Source organism: Poeciliopsis prolifica, unplaced genomic scaffold (assembly GCF_027474105.1).
Source record: "Poeciliopsis prolifica strain line A6 unplaced genomic scaffold, Auburn_PproV2 SCAFFOLD013, whole genome shotgun sequence".
Lineage (NCBI taxonomy): Eukaryota > Metazoa > Chordata > Actinopteri > Cyprinodontiformes > Poeciliidae > Poeciliopsis > Poeciliopsis prolifica.
The window spans coordinates 9,972,189-9,990,872 of NW_026562388.1; the positions used below are offsets into that span (position 1 = coordinate 9,972,189).

The 18,684-nt window shown below is 38.1% G+C and overlaps 2 protein-coding genes across 2 annotated transcripts; one reads left to right on the forward strand and one right to left on the reverse strand.

The window, feature by feature from the left end:
• Positions 1-60: 60 nt before the first annotated feature.
• zfyve19 (zinc finger, FYVE domain containing 19) lies at positions 61-7,323 on the forward strand. The gene is made up of 11 exons (XM_055038072.1): positions 61-237; positions 859-980; positions 1,061-1,114; positions 1,198-1,364; positions 2,323-2,465; positions 2,561-2,669; positions 3,183-3,389; positions 3,549-3,625; positions 3,810-3,911; positions 4,003-4,160; positions 4,387-7,323. The coding sequence occupies exons 1-11, from the start codon at positions 184-186 to the stop codon at positions 4,463-4,465; spliced, it is 1,272 nt and encodes a 423-aa protein (XP_054894047.1). The 5' UTR covers positions 61-183; the 3' UTR covers positions 4,466-7,323.
• Positions 7,324-7,358: 35 nt separating this feature from the next.
• Positions 7,359-14,235, reverse strand: ppp1r14d (protein phosphatase 1 regulatory inhibitor subunit 14D). Its single transcript, XM_055038073.1, has 4 exons — positions 13,797-14,235; positions 8,711-8,791; positions 7,889-7,921; positions 7,359-7,759 (listed from the first exon to the last, which is right to left on the reverse strand). Exons 1-4 carry the CDS (start codon positions 13,974-13,976, stop codon positions 7,691-7,693), a joined length of 363 nt encoding a protein of 120 aa, XP_054894048.1. The 5' UTR covers positions 13,977-14,235; the 3' UTR covers positions 7,359-7,690.
• Positions 14,236-18,684: the final 4,449 nt, after the last annotated feature.

Sequence of the window (18,684 nt, forward strand, 5' to 3'; positions counted from 1 at the left end):
GACGAATCCCAAACAGGAAACCGCGTGACGCAAAATTACAGTTTCCGGTCTGCTTCCTGTTTTGATAATGACAACGTTAACCACCCCAAAACATAGAGCTAATTTTCCATATTTCTGCCCACTGCAGGGGAATTTCTGTACGTCCTCAATCGCTTGCGAAGGCATTACTCAAGAGGAGACGCAATGGACAGTCGCTGTTACGGCTGTGCATCAAAGTTTAGTCTCTTCAAGAAGGAGGTAAGATACAGCTTTTCAATCTTTGAGGGGCCTTCATTACTTTGCTCCCCCTGGGCTCTTTAGACATAAATTCTCGCTTAAAAATGGCTATACAAATACTGTTTCTCAATGTGTTTTTTTTTAAGAAGGATGCTATTATTATCGACAGCATTTGTGAAACATAGGAAAGTTTGATAAATTTAGAGTGCATGATAAATAAAAAAAGTGCAATTAATGGAAAATATTGAAGCCAGAAATTGTGAAGGTGTTTCAACACTAAAAACGTAATGAAAGGGAGTAAAAATTAATAAAGAAATTTGATGCAAAACAAGTTGCAAGCTGGCTGTAATAAAAATACTTTTTGAATAAAATAATTGAAATATTGTTCTGCTTCGTTTTAAAGGCAAATTGAAAATACCTTTCCGACATTGAAATCTTAATTTTAAAGTTTAAAAGGCATTTTAGAGTTTTAGATTTAACTCCTAAGTTTATCAATAAATAAAATAGAACAAAAACAGATAATTAAAAAATTTAAAAAAAAAGATCCAGGGACCTACAAGAACTAATATGATCCCACCCATGCTTATTAAAGTTTGCTTAGGTAACATGCAAGGTGTATTTTCCACCAAACTTTCTCTTCAGCTGGGCTGTAAGAACTGCGGACGCTCCTTCTGCTCCAGCTGTTTGAGTCTCAGTGCTGTGGTGCCTCGCTGTGGCAACACCCAGCAGAAAGTCTGCAAGCAGTGTCATGGTAATCTCACAAGGTAAACCACCTCCCTTACACACAGAAAACAAACTAAACCAATTTTTTTATAAGCTAATATTTCACATTCTTTCTTATTAGAGGGGAATCTTCAGACAATGCTGGAAGATGGTCCCCTCCAGAAAACTACAAAAAGTTTGTATGACTAGATGTTTGAAAAAAAAAAATCTTGTTAGCAACAGGAATGTCCTAACATTTAAAATTCATGCTTTTTGCAGACGGGTTGCTGCACTTGAGGCCAAACAAAAACAGCAGTCCACACAGCCTGGTGTGCATGGAGGGAGCAGAAATGGCAAATCGGTCCATTTACCAACCAAAGGGCTTAGTAAAGAAGACTATGCTATTGCTGAGAGGCTTCAAAAGCTAAAAGAAGACACCAAACCAAGTAATGCATTGAGTTATTTTAGCATTTATCATCTATATCAAAGCTGATGATTTGAGAAGTTAGCCATTTTTACGATAAGTTATGTAAAAATGGGATGGTATTATTTTTATTTAACCAGGAAGATCCCAATGGAAAACTGGTCAAGATAGACAGCAGCAAGTACCAAACACAGCGACACAAGTTTCACAACCAAATACACAAAATATAATAGAAGCACATTCAAATTTCATAGAAATTACAATTAATATAAATTATAAAACATTTGTCTGTCATTGAATTAGTCTGAAGGACTTATTTTTTATTTAAAATCACTTAAAGAAAGTAACGGTAATTTTCCAGTCATTCCACAACTTGCTCTAATATATGGGTCTGAGTGGCCAAAAAGCTCTTTTACCAAACTCAGGTGATGCAAATGGAACAGAGAACATCATTTTTATTTGAAACTGAAAAACAATAATTTCTCTCTAGTGCTGATTAAATTAACCAAACTTGTTGCAGGAATAATAATGTTACCCATAGCAATTGTTTACTATTACTTGGATGTTTAATGGAGACACAAACAAACAGTAGAAGAAAAACTTGGTAAATTTACATGAATATTTCAAGCACAATGCTTTGTTATAGTTATTGTTTTGTTTTTTTTGCCTTTCTGCTCTTTCAGGAGTAACAGAAACATAATAAACTAATTATAGGGGCTCAGTTAGTCGAGCCATAGGATAGCAGCCCAACAGTAGCTCTTTTCAAAATGAACACAAATGACAAACAGCTAAATTTGTCTTTCTTGTAAGTGAGGTAAAAGTATGGGAGCCTTCCTTTAGTCAGCTGTCAGGCAGTGTCCATAAAACATATGTACATTTTAAAACTTTGATTTATTTTCAGAACCAATATTAGTCCAGGTCTAGCATTAATATGTTTTCTTCTTTTTAAAATGTCCTTTATAACTTTTTAACCTTTTTAGAGTCTATCCCTTCTGAAAAGGAGATTGAGTCACGTCTTGCTGCTCTGAAAACTCCCAGCCAGCCAGTGCCTTCTTCAGACGATATGGAGGATCGCCTGGCAGCTCTGAGGGGTCAGCCACCTCCATCTCAAGCTCCTCGACCAGTGAGTTCCTCTTCCTAATCGTGTGGAAGACTCAAGCATAGGGCTCGGTGAAAAAAGAAAATATTTTGTAAGTTTGTATGTGTTCACACATATAGGTACACCAGTCTCCTGACATCAGGACTCAAACTGAAAAAGCGAATGATTTGATTACTCAGATGGCAGAAGAAGTCGCCATTGATGATCAACAGTCAAGTCCAGAAGATAGTAAGTTAATATTTGTCTCATAAATTGTATATATATAGTACAAGCCAAATGTTGATATGCACTCATCATTAAGGGGACATCATTGGAGAACATAATAATGAAGAAGAAGAACCTTGAACCTTAACTAAATGGTAGAAACCTGGCAGTTAGGTGTACAAAGAGGAGAATGATCCCAAAAATGCATCAAATTTTCTCAAATATCAGTTAATATAAATATTTACTGCTTTAGACTTTATTTATAGCTTTTTAAAAAGCTAAATTTTCAACCAATTTTTCTCTTGAAAACTCACCTGAGTTTAATGTTTCATAAACTTACTATAAAAAAAATACTGTTCAAAATGCAGCATTAAATACATGCTTACTATGTAAGCTTACTATGTAAGCATGTAGGTACACTGTTGACTGACACTATAAGTAATAAAATAATCTTCATTTGGCAGAGTCTGAAGTTACATTCATTGCTTTCTAAGTAAGACAAAACATTTTTTTTATTTTTCACTTCTGACGGTGTAGATATGAACGATCTCAACAAAGGTGAAAGTGCTGCTTCAGACGAGAACCTGGAGGACGACCAGGGAGCAGTGAGACAGCAGGAGGCAGAGAAAGACCGCCTGCTTGAAGAAGCCATGAAGGAACTGAAGAGGGAGAAATATTCCCAGGATGAGATCCTTCACATGGCCAAGAGGCTGGCACAGTTAAAAGGCCAGGATCCAGATAAAGGTGCTCAGAGCCAAGAGCATTACAATCTTATCTTTTGTCCATTGGTTTATGGTAGCATTTCAAGCAGCAAAACAAGAGCGTGCAATGTCTTGTTTTGCAGAAGTGTTTGTTTGCTCATGTCAGACAAATCAATAATTTTTTTTTTTGCTTCATCTTTAGTCACAGCAGAGGATTTCAGACAACCTGACAGTGAAGAAGAGACTGAGGAAGAAGCTGTGAGGAGAGTCCTGAAACAGGTCATTTAACATTGATACTATAGATGGATGCTTAATAATAAATTTGCTGCTTCAAAGCTTTTGTGAAGTATTTAGAATGGCCTTTATGGCCACAAGAGGCTGCTATTTGGCCATTTTAATTATTTGTGATTTCAAATACAGACATGTTTTGAAGTTTTAATCATCCTCTTGACTTTGGCTCCAGCTTTCAGAAGAAGCTGCACTCGATGAAGCCAGTGGCTACAACATACCTATAGAGCACAGCGGACCCCGGAACAGAGAAAAAAAGAAAACCTCTAAAAAACCAGTACTAAAATAAGACCTCACAAGCAAATTCATTGTTTTCATTCCTTCGGGTGCCTAAAATTGAAGCCATTCTCCTTCTGATGTGTTTCAAGACTCCTGCCCCGACAAGCCGAACTTCTCCTGCTGCTGCTGCACATCAACCGTCAGACAGCGACGACGAAGAACTTCCCTGGTGCTGCATCTGTAACCAAAACGCCACCCTGCGTTGCCACACCTGTGACGGAGACCTGTACTGCAGCCGCTGCTTTCGGTAACATGACATGCATTAATCATCATAAAACACTACAGACTCCAGTTAATGACTCAAATTGGGGTCGTGCTTGGAAAAATCTTCATTCTGCCCCAAGAAAAATGATTTGGAATGCAAACCACGACCCACATGAGTCCCGCGCAGCTTGCTACCATACTGTTAAGCAGCATGAATATAAAGTATTTACTGTGATGAATTATCAATCCGTTCTCTATCATCTCCTCAGGGAAGGCCATGATAAATATGACAGGAAGGAGCATCACACCAGTAGCTACACTGCTCCGAAGAAGAGGAGGAAGACATGATACTAAAGATGTTCATCTTATTAAACTCTGACCTTTCATAGCTGTAGGACTTGCTCTTTAGCCTCAGATAGAGTATTGCAGTAATTTAAAACCGCTTTATGAGAATTGAAAACACTACTATAAACCGGAGCTCATCATAACAAATTAACTTGCAGTGCCTAGCTTAAGGATTAGGAAACACCCTCTGGAGAGTTTACAGTTTTTCATGGCACAACCACAAACTTAATTGTATTTTATTGGGATTTATAGCGATACACCACCACAAAGTGGCATGTATTTCAGTAACGTGGAAAAAAGGATACATGGTTTTCAACCTGTGATACGACTATTTGTGTTCGTCTTAATGTTCCACTTGACGGTGAACCTCCATCTCATCCAAGAGTCGAACAGACTGCCTTCTACTTCACTTCCTACTCCACACCATATGGTATGTTACTGCCACCACAACGTTAAGTGTGTTAAGAGTTTTATTTTTCAGCACAGATAATGCTTAAAATATTAACCAAGCAGTTCCGTTTGGTCTCATTTTAGAAGAGCACTTTTTTTTTCTGCATAGCTACTTCTTTTTATCACGTGGATGCTCACAGTTGTCTTGATAATTGATTTTCCCACTTGAGGTATACATTTTCTTTTTGAAGACTTTTGATATCAGCTGGTTGAACTGGAGTTTAATTAGGGGTATTGGTGTAAAACAGGCATGTCAACATTCAGTCCTCGAGGGCCGGTGTCCTGCAACTTTTAGATGTGCCTCTGCTGCACCACACCTGAATAGAATAATAGGTCATTAGCAAGGCTTTGGCAAACAAGGAGGAGGTAATTAAGCCATTTCATTCCAATGTTTGTACCTGTGGCACATCTAAAACCTGCAGGACACCGGCCCTCGAGGACTGCAGTTTGACACCCATGGTGTAAAAGAAGCTGAATCCATATGCTTTCCAGTCCATTTGTGTAAAATAATCTGTAGAATGTTTGTCATTTATATTAAATCCCAATAAAATACATTCAGATTTGGGGTTGTGGTGTGACAAAATCCAAAATAGTTGGAGGGGTTGATTCAACTTGCAAGGCAAAGTGTAGAAAGAAGCTTAAAAGACATTTAAAAATTGTGCAAGACTTCTAGAAGCGGTTAGACTGAAACTAGATAAGCAAGGCGTGTAATATCTGAAACTTATCTTCTTAGAACTTGCTAAAAAAAAAGGTATTAGTTGAAGATTCTAAAAAAAACACAATTTAGAAGTGACAAAGTGAATAAGAAGCATCATGCATTTGTTTGAAGCTCTTACTTTTTTATGACAACTTCCTCCTAAATATACTTTGCACTCATTACTGTGAGTATTTTTAACTTTTTGCAGCACTTCCATCAAGCAGACAGATCATGAGCTCACCCGAGACAATGTGCACTCGCTCTCAGACTATTGTCAGCTAAGTACTGAAAAGTCACAGACGAGTCCATGTGAAAGAATCACTGAGGCCTTTGTTCCCTTTGTGCTGTTGTTCTTGTCTATGTTTGGCTGTGGTTCTGACATTAGCGCTGACTCTCTTGTTATTTGATTCTAAATGAAGAAATTGTTTTGATTATTTTTAACATCAAAGCTCTTTTTTTTAACAAAATGTGTCATTATTTAAGAAAATCGTTTGGCAGGTCCCCTTTGTGCTGTATGTCTGGAATCTTTGTCAGTGAAAGGATGAATGAGTCAAAGTCGTACAAATAACTGTAATGGAGCCCTCAACAAAAAGACCCTGCGTATGACAGTGAGAGGACCAAAGTGCTGTTAACTTATAGGAAACCTTCACACTCTCCTCTGTGTGCTCCCTCCATTAAAGGTGGCCATGTTTGCCTTTTCTGGCCATGTCATGCACCACCCCACCACCACCACACACAGGAAATGGATGGCTGTAATGGGTGCATGCTAAATGGAACATCCTGTGGGTGATTTGAGTGTGTTTACTCCTAGACCTGACATGTTGACGCCTCTATTGTCTCCATCACTCTGTTGAAAAATTAATATCAAAAAACAGAACGCTGAGGTTCTCCTTTCAGCTGTGTCCAGACGAAGTGCTGCAGGGCATAATGAAAAGCGGCTGTGATAGTAGAGTGGTTTTATTAGTGCTGTAAATTTTGTCCCAAGTAATGCAACTGCTTTTCCAATAACTAGGTGGGGTTTTTTTGTGGAAGGTTAATTCAAATTAAAAAGTGAACCTCATATCATATGAACCATTATGCACAGAATGGTATATTTCAAGCATTCACTTCTATTCATTTAGATGATTACTGCTATTTTCCAGATGACGACAGAGTGCTATATGTAAGCATATTGATTAAAAGTTCAGTGGAAGGAAACTGTGTGGTTAAAAAAGGTGCCAAGGCAGAGTAAAAAGGTTGCTTGAGGTCCAGTGAACTACACACAGTCAGGACTTGAAAGTAGTACTGGGTTTGATGACCAAGGCATCATTGTTCTCACCTGCAAACTCTTCTGACCCCAAACCACATAGAAAATCTTTAGGATATTGTGAAGAACAAGGTGAGAAACATCAAACATTAGAAATAAGCTAAAAGCTGCTTTTGATCAACCTGGGTCCTCTGGACATCTTGGCAGAACCGCTGAATGGTGATTCCTTTTAAGGTAGTCTCTGATGCAGAAACAATTTTTTTTGTTGTCATTGGCTTTAGGTCCTAATCATCAAAATTAACAGAAACAAAACTTGAAATATGCCACTGTAATGACTATGTGAAACATTTGTGTTCCCTTTTTTAATTGAATTGCACACCCAAATAAACTTTTCAGTAGTACTCTAATTTATTCAAACTGAACCTGCAGATGCATAATTAATGTTGAATAAAACAAACTGGTTCATCACTTTGTTCTAAATCTGATTATTTGCACAAACAGCCTTGTTTTGAAAAGCTTCCACTTTATTCCAACAACACTTACCTAAACAAATGCTTATGTACATAAATAAGAAACTGAAAATGTACACTCTTTTATACAAAAAAGAGTCCATGTGGGTAATAGCTGTGTTTATCACTTTTACATTTTTGATATTTTGAAGGGAGCTTAAATTTTAGAGTCCATAAATGGAGCAGAAAAAAATCATTCTGACTCAGGAAAGGGGGGAAGAAGTCAGGAAAAGTCCCCGATGTGATATCTGCACTTCCAGCCATACAAACTCTTAACCTGTGGGGAAGAGGCTCCACGTCGTCTTGGTTCTTAATTTGACCTACAGTTACTTCTTCAAAGGGCCTGACATTTTACGTAGACCTTTTATCCTGTAGAGCAGCCCGTTGATAAACTCCTGTGGGGAAGATTCAGAGAGCAAATTATCATTTTCTATGTTTAAATAGACAGAATGAATGTCATAATGAGTCAATTATCAAAATTGGTTGTCTTTAGATGTGGAAGTTGAGCTTTTTTGTCACCTTACCTCTTTTGGCTTTCCACATTCCTGCAATAATTCCTGAAGAAGAAATACAGAAATTAAAAGTTAATCCAAGAAAGCAAAAGCTTTTGTCTATAAGCAGGGCCACCATCAAAGGTGGAGTCATGAGTGGAATGGACACCCAGGTAAACATGCTGAACCAATCAGGCATTATCTTGGCTGGGGAGTCTAATACAAAATTTTATACAGACAGGAATTTAAGATTGGAGAAGATAATTTGCTTGGGACATTTTTTTAAATAAACCAAACAAAAGATTTGATGTTTTTTTTTCTAATTTCATGTTATTCATATTGTATAAACAGAAATAGTTTTTACAAATCTACTCTGAGCGAATATCTTCTAATTCATCTCAACTTTTGGACTCCACTTTATTCAACAAAGTCCATTATGCAACAGGGGAAACGGTGCATTCACTGGCTCTTGTGCAGCAGATCTGCTGTGATACAGCAAGAGATCCAGACCCACTTTACTGTTGCCAAAGCTGCCAAGATGAGACACAATTAAGAAAAGGGGGAAAAAAACTCTGCCTTGGAGCTGCTTCTGTTTATTTTATGACCCCACAAAACACTTATTTGTGTAATGCAGGCCACATAAGCACTTAGAGATCCTGCTAAAAATCAATCAGATGATTTGCTTTTGCAGACTTGGCATTTCTGGGAAACAAGAAAGGAAGCAACAAGAGACATAAGGTGTTTTTATTGAACAGTTTGAAGGAAAATCCCAAACCCTATCCCAATCCGATATATAAACTCTGTTTTCAACTTTTAACACCTGAACAGAGGTGTTTAAACGTTTATAGAACATACCTCAAGTCGATTTCTTTGTCCTTCATCGGGCAGTTCTAGGAGTTCATCTATGTCGATTTCTAACTCTGGAATCTCTTCCTCCTAGGATGGAAATTAAAGTTATTCAGAGTATATTTCTGTCACAGTAGTACCTATATTTGAATTTCTGAGTACAGCATTAGTTTTACACTACAAAACAGGTATGGAATATCAAAACTTTGGTGGGAGCTTTATTGTTTCAACAATTTTTTATTTTTTTTACTTTTCCCCTACAAAGTCCTGAATTAAGCCAACTCACATAATTGGTCTGAACTGACCCAACAGGGTGACGGTACAGGTCAGCTACTTCCTCCACAGCCTTGTACTTGAGGAGGAATGAAAGAACTATAAAAGCACTGAGTCATCATTTTACAGGTAGTGGTTAAAATGTCTACACCGCATAGTTAAATCATTCATAAGCCAATAGCACACACCCTTTTAAGCTTTGTATCACTTCTGTTACTGAGTGTCCCAGGTAAAAGAGAGCTATTCTAACCCTACAAACAAAACTAATAAGGTTTGTTTCTCACAAAATGATTAATGAGCAGTGCTCATGAGCACTGAGGCAGAATTAACTCTAGTTGGCCAGTGTTTACACGTACCAAGAGCAGATTTCATGGATGGGTTACCTTTTACCATGTAGTTCAACCATTACTGAAGGATTATTAACACACATGCTCTGCACCATATTAATTCTCAATTGGTTTGTTGTGCAGTAGCTCACAAAGGCTTTTTGATGGTTTCATGAAAAGAATCACAAACTTTTCCCTCTCCCCTCAGTGCAAATCTGAAAAGTGTGATGTGTTCATCTATGCTGATAGGTCTTAATTAAATCCTGTGTGACATTGTTTTGAGAATTATTTTCATTACCTATGCTAGTGAATCTGGTCACTATTGATTTGAAGGGGAATGGAGAAAAAAAGTTAAAACATTTTGGAGGCTACAAAACAGCTGTGGCAGGATAACACCACACACAGCCGGATCTGCAGTTAAACATTTTGATAAAAGCACACCATGCTAGAGTGACTCTGTTAAAGTCCAGAACTTATTCCTATTAAGAATTTATGGCAAGACTTGGAAACTGATGTTTAGAGACACTCTCCATACTGACTGAACTTGAGATATTTTGCAGTAAGTCGAGAATGAGCAACTATAACTCCATTTCAAAATTTGTTTTGTCAAATTTTAACTACGTCTAAGAGCATTTTAAGTTATGAACTATAATAGCAACTTATTGTTCATAGCAAATTCTTTTCTCATCTAAAGCAAAGCTTGTAATATGCCCATGCTCCACTCTCAAAGAGAATGAGGAGAGCAATCAGCAGAGTTCATGGAGTTATGATATCTGAAGTAAGCACTCACATTTGACAAAGTGTGGCCTTGTTTTTCGAGGGAATATTTTCCGGATGGGGGATTTTCTTGACTGAAAACGACTGGGCTTGCACAGCTCATGAGGAAGGAAGGTAATCAATGTGAAAGTGCTGAGTGGTGAAATAGATGGGGCCTCTTCAGAGTCCCCATGGCCCTTCTAATTGATATGTGTTGCGAGTTTGAACCTCTGTGATTCTGCTGAACTCTGCAGGATAAATCTACAGCCGAACCTTTGCTCCATGCTTTATCTTGCTGTGCTGCGAGGGCCGCAAGCTGAGATTAATTACATTGTCATTTACTTAAATTCTTTTTTTATGTAAAATATGAATTTAAGAATAAATATAAAAGCTAAAGAGAAAACTAATGTTAAATTACTTTATTTCTTTTCACAGCCATCCATGCAGAGCATCGCTAAACATTAAAGGGTGATGCTTTTCACAACTAACCTTCCTCTAACTTATAAGATTATATGTCATATCCAGTCAGTTTCCAACTTGTTGAGAGTTACTGCTTTAGCCTATTGGAATGGTGAATATTAATAAGACCTTCAGATCCAGACATCTGCAGCATTTTCTGAAGTTAAAAGACTGAACTTAGAATAAGCACTGGAACTAATGCTGACATCCATGTTTATTGAAACTTGTCTTGGAGGACAGGATTCAGAAATAAGAATTTGCAAATTAGTCATTTTAGGTAAAAAAAAAATTCCACTGGAAAAATCCTTCTACATAAGCATCCCAATAAAACATAAACATGAAACAATCAGTGACCCCTTACTTACACCATTCCCTGTGTTTATGCTTTTGCAAAGGAAACTGAGCCCTGGAAAATTTGTCTGTTGTGAGATAATGCTGGTGTGTGTTTTGGTTATCAGATCTTTCCCTTTTCCTGTAAGCAGGACCAACTGTGAGCATGTCTAAACATTAAAGATTAGTTAAAAAAGCTTTTAATATTATACAGTTCTGCTTAAAAACAATAGCAGCCCAGATTTCTAGAGAAAATGCCACTTAATTAAATTATTTTTGATTGTTCCAAATTGGTCTCTAAATCACAGCCTGCAGACTTCAATGTATTTCATTGGGATTTTACCAAAGAGAGGAAGGAAAATGTGACATGGTGATCAAGAGTCTTTGCAAATGAGTTGTGTATTCAATTGTCACCTGATAGACAAAATATAAATCAATAAAACAAATTGCCTTCAGAAGTCACTTAAATGATAAGTAGGATCCACCCAATCTTTGAACATCTCAGACTCATCATTGAAAACCAGTAAAATATATAACACAACTACCAAATGAAGGCTGTCCACCTGGGCATGCCGGGCAAGTAGAGTGTTTATCAGAGATTCAGTCAGGAGACAAAGGGTATGGAGAAGCAGCAGAGATTACAAAGGTAATGGCTTAGGTGAGACAGTCTGTATGTCAGAAATCTGTCTTTCTTTTGCAAAGACAGAAGATCTTAACAGTTGATTGCAGGACAGAGGGAACTAAATACCAGCAAACCCTGGAAGAAAACCTGTTAGAGACAGTGAGTTGTGTCGTTAATTATGTGACAAAATATGGTCCAGGTGTCTTATTGCTTCCTGAATGCACTACATCTTATTAGAGTGCATTTTTGTGAACTACAGATTTGATTTCTAATGTTAAGCATAAAAGTACTGTTCAAACTTTTTTTGAAATGCATTTTCAAACTTTTCAGAAGGTGTGAAGTGTGAAACTAAAGGGTGCACTCCTGACTCGGACAGCCCTTCTATGAATTAGAAAGGCAGATAAATAATTTAGGCTATGACACAGGGGACTGATGGTAAATGCTTCCACGCGGAAGACTCTGAGAACCAATAGAGTAACCTTCCCCCAAGGCCCATGCAAAATTCATTACACTACCCGGTGCACACGGACAAGCCACAACCAGTTCTGCACAAGTGACTCATGCAGAACATTGGAAAGTTAAGTGCTAATTTGTCATTGAGCAAAGCATTGCTCTTAGGAAAAATATACTGAAGACAAACATTTTCCACTTGCTGAGGTGGACACTTGCATTTCTGTTGCCATAACTTATTAGCTTCTCTCCATTTATCCTTTACACTCCTGCTATTTACCTTCTCTATCTAAGTTTACGAGCTGTTTCTAACATTTTGATAATTTTGAAACTGTATGAAAGACACCATCTCCCTTTGCAGCAATAGTACATTCCCTTGGCTTATGGGAGGAGGCTGCAACTCTTTGCTTGACTGGTTTGAAAATAAAAGGAGAAAAATTTGTTTCCACCATCTTTGGGTTAAAAGGAGGAAATCTTGTCATCTGAGAGACACTGCTTCCCAGAAGCTCGCAATCCTTAACGAACACCTGTAATTCCAACTGTGCCAAGCAGCCTCATGTAGGCGAAAAGACATCTGTTGCCATGGTTTCCCCTCACAGCATGCCAAGCAAGTCAATATGGAGCCTGTGACATAATTGGATTGTATCCCACAGAACGGGATTGCATTATGAAGCATTATGAAAATCAACTACAAGTTGACTGATGTCTTTTCCTAATTGAACCAATAAATAAAAGGTTTTAAACACAGGAATGTCTCCGTATTGAAAATTATCTCCATGTAGTATGCAATGCATGTGCTCAATACTTGAAGAGGGCTTCTCTGTGATGGAATCAATCATCCTGTAGCTATGCTGATGTATTTAATAGGACTTAATATCAGCTTTTGTATAGTCTGCATTGTTGTTGTTCTGAGGTTTGACTGAAGTGAGCTTGCTGACTAAATATGAACACAACTTGAAGTTGATAAAATCTGGTGGGCCAACAGCAAGCGAACAACGTGGCTCCTCAAATAATTACTGAATATAAATTTTGTTCTGTGCTTCTCCGCTTTTTTCTCCAAACTCTGAAACCTTGCTTTCCAAATTAAAAGCAACATTTTCTTTGATCTGATATAAAAAATGTGGCGCTCAGAGATAGCTAAAAAGAAAGGTGTGCAACAGTTGCAGACCATGTTCTGGATGCATCTGTGTTTGGCATCTCTTCAGGCCCTGACTCCGGCTCACACACCTTTAAGTCTCCCCCAAAACCTTTAATAGGCTTTGCTTCCAATTCTCCAGAGGCTCTCCTTGTTGTCCCTGTTGCTAACACACTCTTCCTTCCACTAAACTTTCTATTCCATCACCCCATGTGCAGTCAGTTCCTTTAGGAATAACCTTGTGTGCCTTAACTCAAATACCAATGGCTGCCTTCCTCATCAATGACACATTGGAGTAATTTATCACAGGGTAAATACGAATGTTTGTCTCAGAACTGCAGAAATCTAAAGTGCAGAATTTCAAAATTTGCAACAAGGTCAAATGTTTGATCAATCTGGTGTCTAAATAAATAGCCTCCTTCGTATAGTTTATGTAGACAACTACATTTTCTTAAATCCGATTCCTCTCAGGCATCTTATGACTAAAATAAAAAACCTGAGAGCATAGAAACAGCTGACGCTGCAATCAGGCTGATGACAAATGAATGCTGCTGAACCAGAAACTGCAGTTTCTGTCCTCCCACCCATTTCATGATCCACACATGATAGATAACCCATGGCAGAAAACTATGAGCTTCCTGCCATGCATAAAAAGACTTGAACCTTCTTTTTATGCATGCAGAGAAGCTGCATGCATACCATGGTCATACCAAGCTGCAGAGTGAGACAGTCCTCTCCTCCTACCTCACAGTCAAACAGCAGGTGTAGCTGCCCGTCGATCCACTCCTCAATATCCAGCCTCCTCTGCAGGTCCTTGCGGTTGTACTTGACTGTCAGCTTACCCAGCTTACGGTGTGCCGAGTCTTCCGTCTTGTCCGGCGCCTGAAACATCACCCTGGACTGGGTGCCTGGCTCTGTCGCCATGGCTGCCACGGCCTCCAGAGAACCGTGGATAACACAGACAGAGCCACAGGCTGTGACGCACTCTACACAAACTGGCTCCCCTCTCCTATATGTTGAAAGCTCTTTTTCTGATGGGCTGCTCTGCCCACACGCTGCTCCTCTTTTCTTCTATCTCTTTAATGCCGGTACAGGTTCCCTGCCTGTCCTGGTCCTCTCTCTCGCTCATTCTCTCTGAAGCTCGCTCTCTTGCTCTCTTTCCCTCTTTCCCTCCACCTCCTCCTATTGCAACACCCACTGGCTGCACTATCAGGAGGATGGTAATGAGATATGACTCCATATGTGTGCGTGTGTGTGGGTGTGTGCGTGCACTTTCCAGGGTGTGTAATTGCTTTTTTGTTCTCTTCTTTTTTTTCTTGTGGCAGGTAGAAGAGCATAGTTCAATTGCAGCAATAAAAAAAGGGAAGAAAAGTTGAAAGGGCAATCATCTAGGGATGATCGGATTGGCTGAATATATGTGTATTCATGTGACATAAAAAGTACAGTAATAATTTGTTTTTTCTCGTTTTCACAGGTAATTGCACATAAAACAAACAACGCATTCCAATACATCCCTTACTGAATTATCAAGTAATTGCTGCCTTAAGAATGAAAAGTAGAAGGTTCATCCACATAAAGTCTTATGTAAGTATTAAGTATTTTCCATCTTGTATATTTCTTCATGTTTTGCTTCTTTGTAACCCTAAAATGTTTCAGCTATCACAGTTAGATTCAAGTCACTACTTAGACTTTTCCATGTCAAAAGTTTTTTGAAACTTTGATTCAGACATGGATTTGCTGATTTTCCAGAACCGTTAGCTTAACATCACAAAGTAATGCCTGGACGTTTACTCTTGGAATTTTCTGCCACAAACCAGAATTCATTGTTTCATCAACAATAGCAAATCTTCCAGGTCCTGAAGAAGCTAAGCAGTCCCAGACCATCGAACTACCACCATAGTTGTCACCTGGTATTCACTTTTAAATTTCCAAAAGAATGATTATTTTTTTGTCTCACCAGCTCACAGAATATTTCCCCAAAAGTCTTTGGGATCATCAAGGTGTGACTTTGGGAACTGGGAGACAGGAGTTTGAGTCCTCTTTTAGTCAAAAGTGGTTTTCGCCCTGAAACTTTGTTTCAGTTGTTTTTAATTGATGTTGTTTATGCCCATTTGCATGGACACCTTCACTGAAGCAAATAAGACCTGCAGTGCTTTAGGTTTATTGAGTCTTCTTGTTGGAGCAGTTGGTAATTTTGGTGGCCCAGCCACTCCTGAGAAAATTCCCTTCCCATTTGTGAACACAAGCCCTGAAAAAGGCTTGCTAGAGTTCCAAATCCTTAGAAATGGCATTATACCTTTTTCCAGACTGGCAAGTGTCAGTAATCTTTTTCAATAATCCCTTTCTTTCAATCATGCCAAGATGTGTTTCCTGACTGTAAAACAGCTTCAGAATATCCAAAAAGCAGCTGCAAGAGTTCTGACTTGAACCAGGAAATATAACTGTTTTAGTACAATCCTCAGGTCTCTTCACTGACTTTCTGAATACACTTTAAAACAACTTTGCTTGTGTATATTTATGGTATAGAACAAAATACATCTCCGAACTTCAGGTAGCTAGAGTCAATCACAGCGAGACTGCGCTTCAATATTATATTCCTAAAATCTGGAACAGTCTTCCTGATGAGGTGAGGCATGGCGAGACTCTGACAATGTTTAAATCCAGACTGAAAAAGGTTATTTTAGCTGTGCATATAAAAACTGGCAGTATTTCATCTACATTTTCTTTCTCTAATTTAAGTGGTCAATGACATTACATTTGTTTTTCATTTGTTTAAATTATGCTTTTTAGTATTTGTTTTTAAACTTTTGATTTTGCTGTAAAGCACTTTCAATTGTCCTGTACACTAAATGTGCTATACAAATGGTTAATTCATTCTTAAACACAGGACACAATTTTTTTTTCTCAGTCAGATTGGAAATCTTTCTTCCCTTTATAAATGAAAACTTTTTCACAGCACTGTTTCTAACAATAGTCAGGTCCCTCCCTGACAGGTGAGCCAGGGTTCCTCTACTACGGAGGTTTCTTTGTCCTGCATATGACAGCCATTATCAGGTGTACGTTTAATAAGGCTTGAAGTCAAATTGGCATCCTCAGTTACCCACTCTTACATAATGCATGGGGAATAGTTAGGTACTCATGGGTGCCAAATTAGAGCCAAATGTCAAAGCCAGTTCCTGAAATCAACATTGTAAAGTCAAAGGAGTGCACAACTGCAGGGTCAAACATCTACCTGCAAAGAGTTAGTGCACAAGAGATAAGGCAGATAAGAGGCACCAGAAAGTCCTTAGATCACATAGCAACATGAATAATGGGTATTTGGGCTTTTTTGAGTATCCATCATTCATAGCTGCTGGTGTTCACTCTCTGATGCACCGTCTGTTACAAACACTGAATTATTAAGTGCTTGTTGCGACTCACCTTTCCAAGCAAACACATCCATTAATCCCTTACTGTTTTTTTTTTTTATCTGCATGGGCAGGCTGATTAAAATAAAACACTAGAAGAGACCCATACTATACCTTCTCCACTCATACCTGGCTGGATGGCTCATTACAGTGAGAAAAAAATCAAAAAGCAGTTAAAGTCAACAAGCTGCCTCACTGTGTGGCTAAAGTGGGTAGACTTTCACCGTCAAAGCCCAGTTAAGTCCATGCATATCACATTTGAGTTTGCTCTGACTTAGTTTAGCTATTACTAGGAATTAAAGTCTTTGAAACAGGAAATCTATATTTCATAAAGTAGGCCAGCCTTTATGGTTACAAATGTTGCAGCGGTAAACAGTTGAAGCTCTGCAACTGCTTACATGTGGCTACATGACTCATCTCATACCATAGATTGGTGACTAATTTCATGAGCAAGCTCAGTATCACCACACTTATCAAAGCAGGGTCAGAAGTAATGGGAATATAAATTATACAACAATAACTGCATTGAATTTCAAACAGGATTAGCAAAAAAAGCAGCTTTTCCAAATAAACAAGTTGTTTACCCTTAAAAATGTCTTTAGCGCTTGATGGAATAACACTGCCACCTGCTGGATAAAGGACGGAAAACCTGAAAGGTCCAATCAGATTAAATGGATAAAGAAAGGGGTTTACATTGTAAAACACACTCAGCCAATTTATTAAAGCTCTGTGACATGGTGAATGAAAACATACATCAGAAGATGGCCACACTGTGGGTGTAGAAGAGATGAATAGAGTTTAAACTTAACAAGTTGTCTTCAATACTTATAGCTGCATTTTACTGTATTGTGATGAGCTGAATACTAGTTTTGTTAACAAGCAACTGAACAGCTATTTCTAAAATAATAAAAGTCATAAAAAGTGAGTTTGTATGGCAATTATAAAGTTTTTAAAGCATATGCATAAAATCCATAAGTTTTTGTTTCTCTGGGGTAAATTTATGGTTAGACACAGAGACATGTTTAGTCACCCTTCAAGATGTCCATATACGTTGTAAGGCTACACATTAAACACACTGCTTTTTTGTTTGACACAATGGGAAAGTCAAAAGAAATAATCCAAGATATCATGAAGAGAATTGTGCCTGTAATTCAGTGACATCACAGTGAAACGTAACCTGTACTTCAAGAGATGTCGTGTGGTCTGATGAAACTGAAGTGAAACTGCTTGGCCATACTGACCATGGTAACATGGAGGGAAAAATGGGGATCCTTGTACCACCGTAACTGTGAATGATGAGGATGGCAGCATTCATACAGTAAATTTCAGACACCTTATGGTGAAAACTTCAACTAAAATAGATGACACATTTAAGGTCTGCTACATATGGGTTCAGAATTCTTTAATAATTGCTTTTACGTTCAGTTTTCAAGAGGTGCAATATAGGTCGATGGAAAAACAATAGGCTTTTATGACATGCAACCTGCCTTTAACAAAGTGTAAGTTGATATACTTTAAAGAGCTCCTCTCTGTTATATACAAACACCAGCTAGGCTTCTTTGTATTTTTGAATGATTCATACAGAGCTGGCCTTTGTGGCTGAATAGAGACTGCTGATTTCCTGTTTTTGCTCAAACTGATGTGGTGGTCGTTAAGCTAAACACATCATTTTCAGTTTCTTAACACCACTGAGCATGTCTTCATCTCAGAGTGCATTTACAAACTGTAATATGGCTTTTTGTGTTGCTTATGGAGTAACAGCTTCTTTCTTTCTGAATGGACTTGGAGTCCAGGACTTTATTCATTGTTCCTCTCTGGGACAAAGAACCTATGTCCTTCCTGAGCAGTGGCAGGAACAGTGATGTTTACACTCGCATATAATTGTTGAAACTGATTAATTAATTGGTTAATTAATACTGTTGGCCATTTTGAAGTTATACCGAAGGACGAACCAGATGTGGTGAAGTTTACAGGTCCTTGTCTGATTTGTTTTCATTTTTCATGATGTCATACAAGAAAGCAGAGTTTAGGTGTTACCTTAAATAGTATATAAACAGGTGTGCCTCCATTCAACTCAAATGTGATTTAACTCAACAGAGGCCATGACATACCCATTCATGAAATAATTTTAGTATGAATTTGAATAAAGTACTAAAAATAACTAATAACTTGTATCAACATTTCACTGGTTCCATTTTTTCCCCGACTGCCTTGTTTACCAAATA

Bases quoted from the DNA above. Each gene is read 5' to 3' on its own strand.
- zfyve19 (XM_055038072.1), top strand. From the start codon at position 184: ATGGACAGTCGCTGTTACGGCTGTGCATCAAAGTTTAGTCTCTTCAAG. The intron at 2,670-3,182 runs GTAAGTTAATAT...CTGACGGTGTAG, and splicing joins ACAGTCAAGTCCAGAAGATA to ATATGAACGATCTCAACAAA. The intron at 3,626-3,809 runs GTCATTTAACAT...CTTTGGCTCCAG, and splicing joins TGAGGAGAGTCCTGAAACAG to CTTTCAGAAGAAGCTGCACT.
- ppp1r14d (XM_055038073.1), bottom strand. From the start codon at position 13,976: ATGGCGACAGAGCCAGGCACCCAGTCCAGGGTGATGTTTCAGGCGCCG. The intron at 7,922-8,710 runs GTATGTTCTATA...TTTCTTCTTCAG, and splicing joins GACAAAGAAATCGACTTGAG to GAATTATTGCAGGAATGTGG. The intron at 7,760-7,888 runs GTAAGGTGACAA...TCTTCCCCACAG, and splicing joins AATGTGGAAAGCCAAAAGAG to GAGTTTATCAACGGGCTGCT.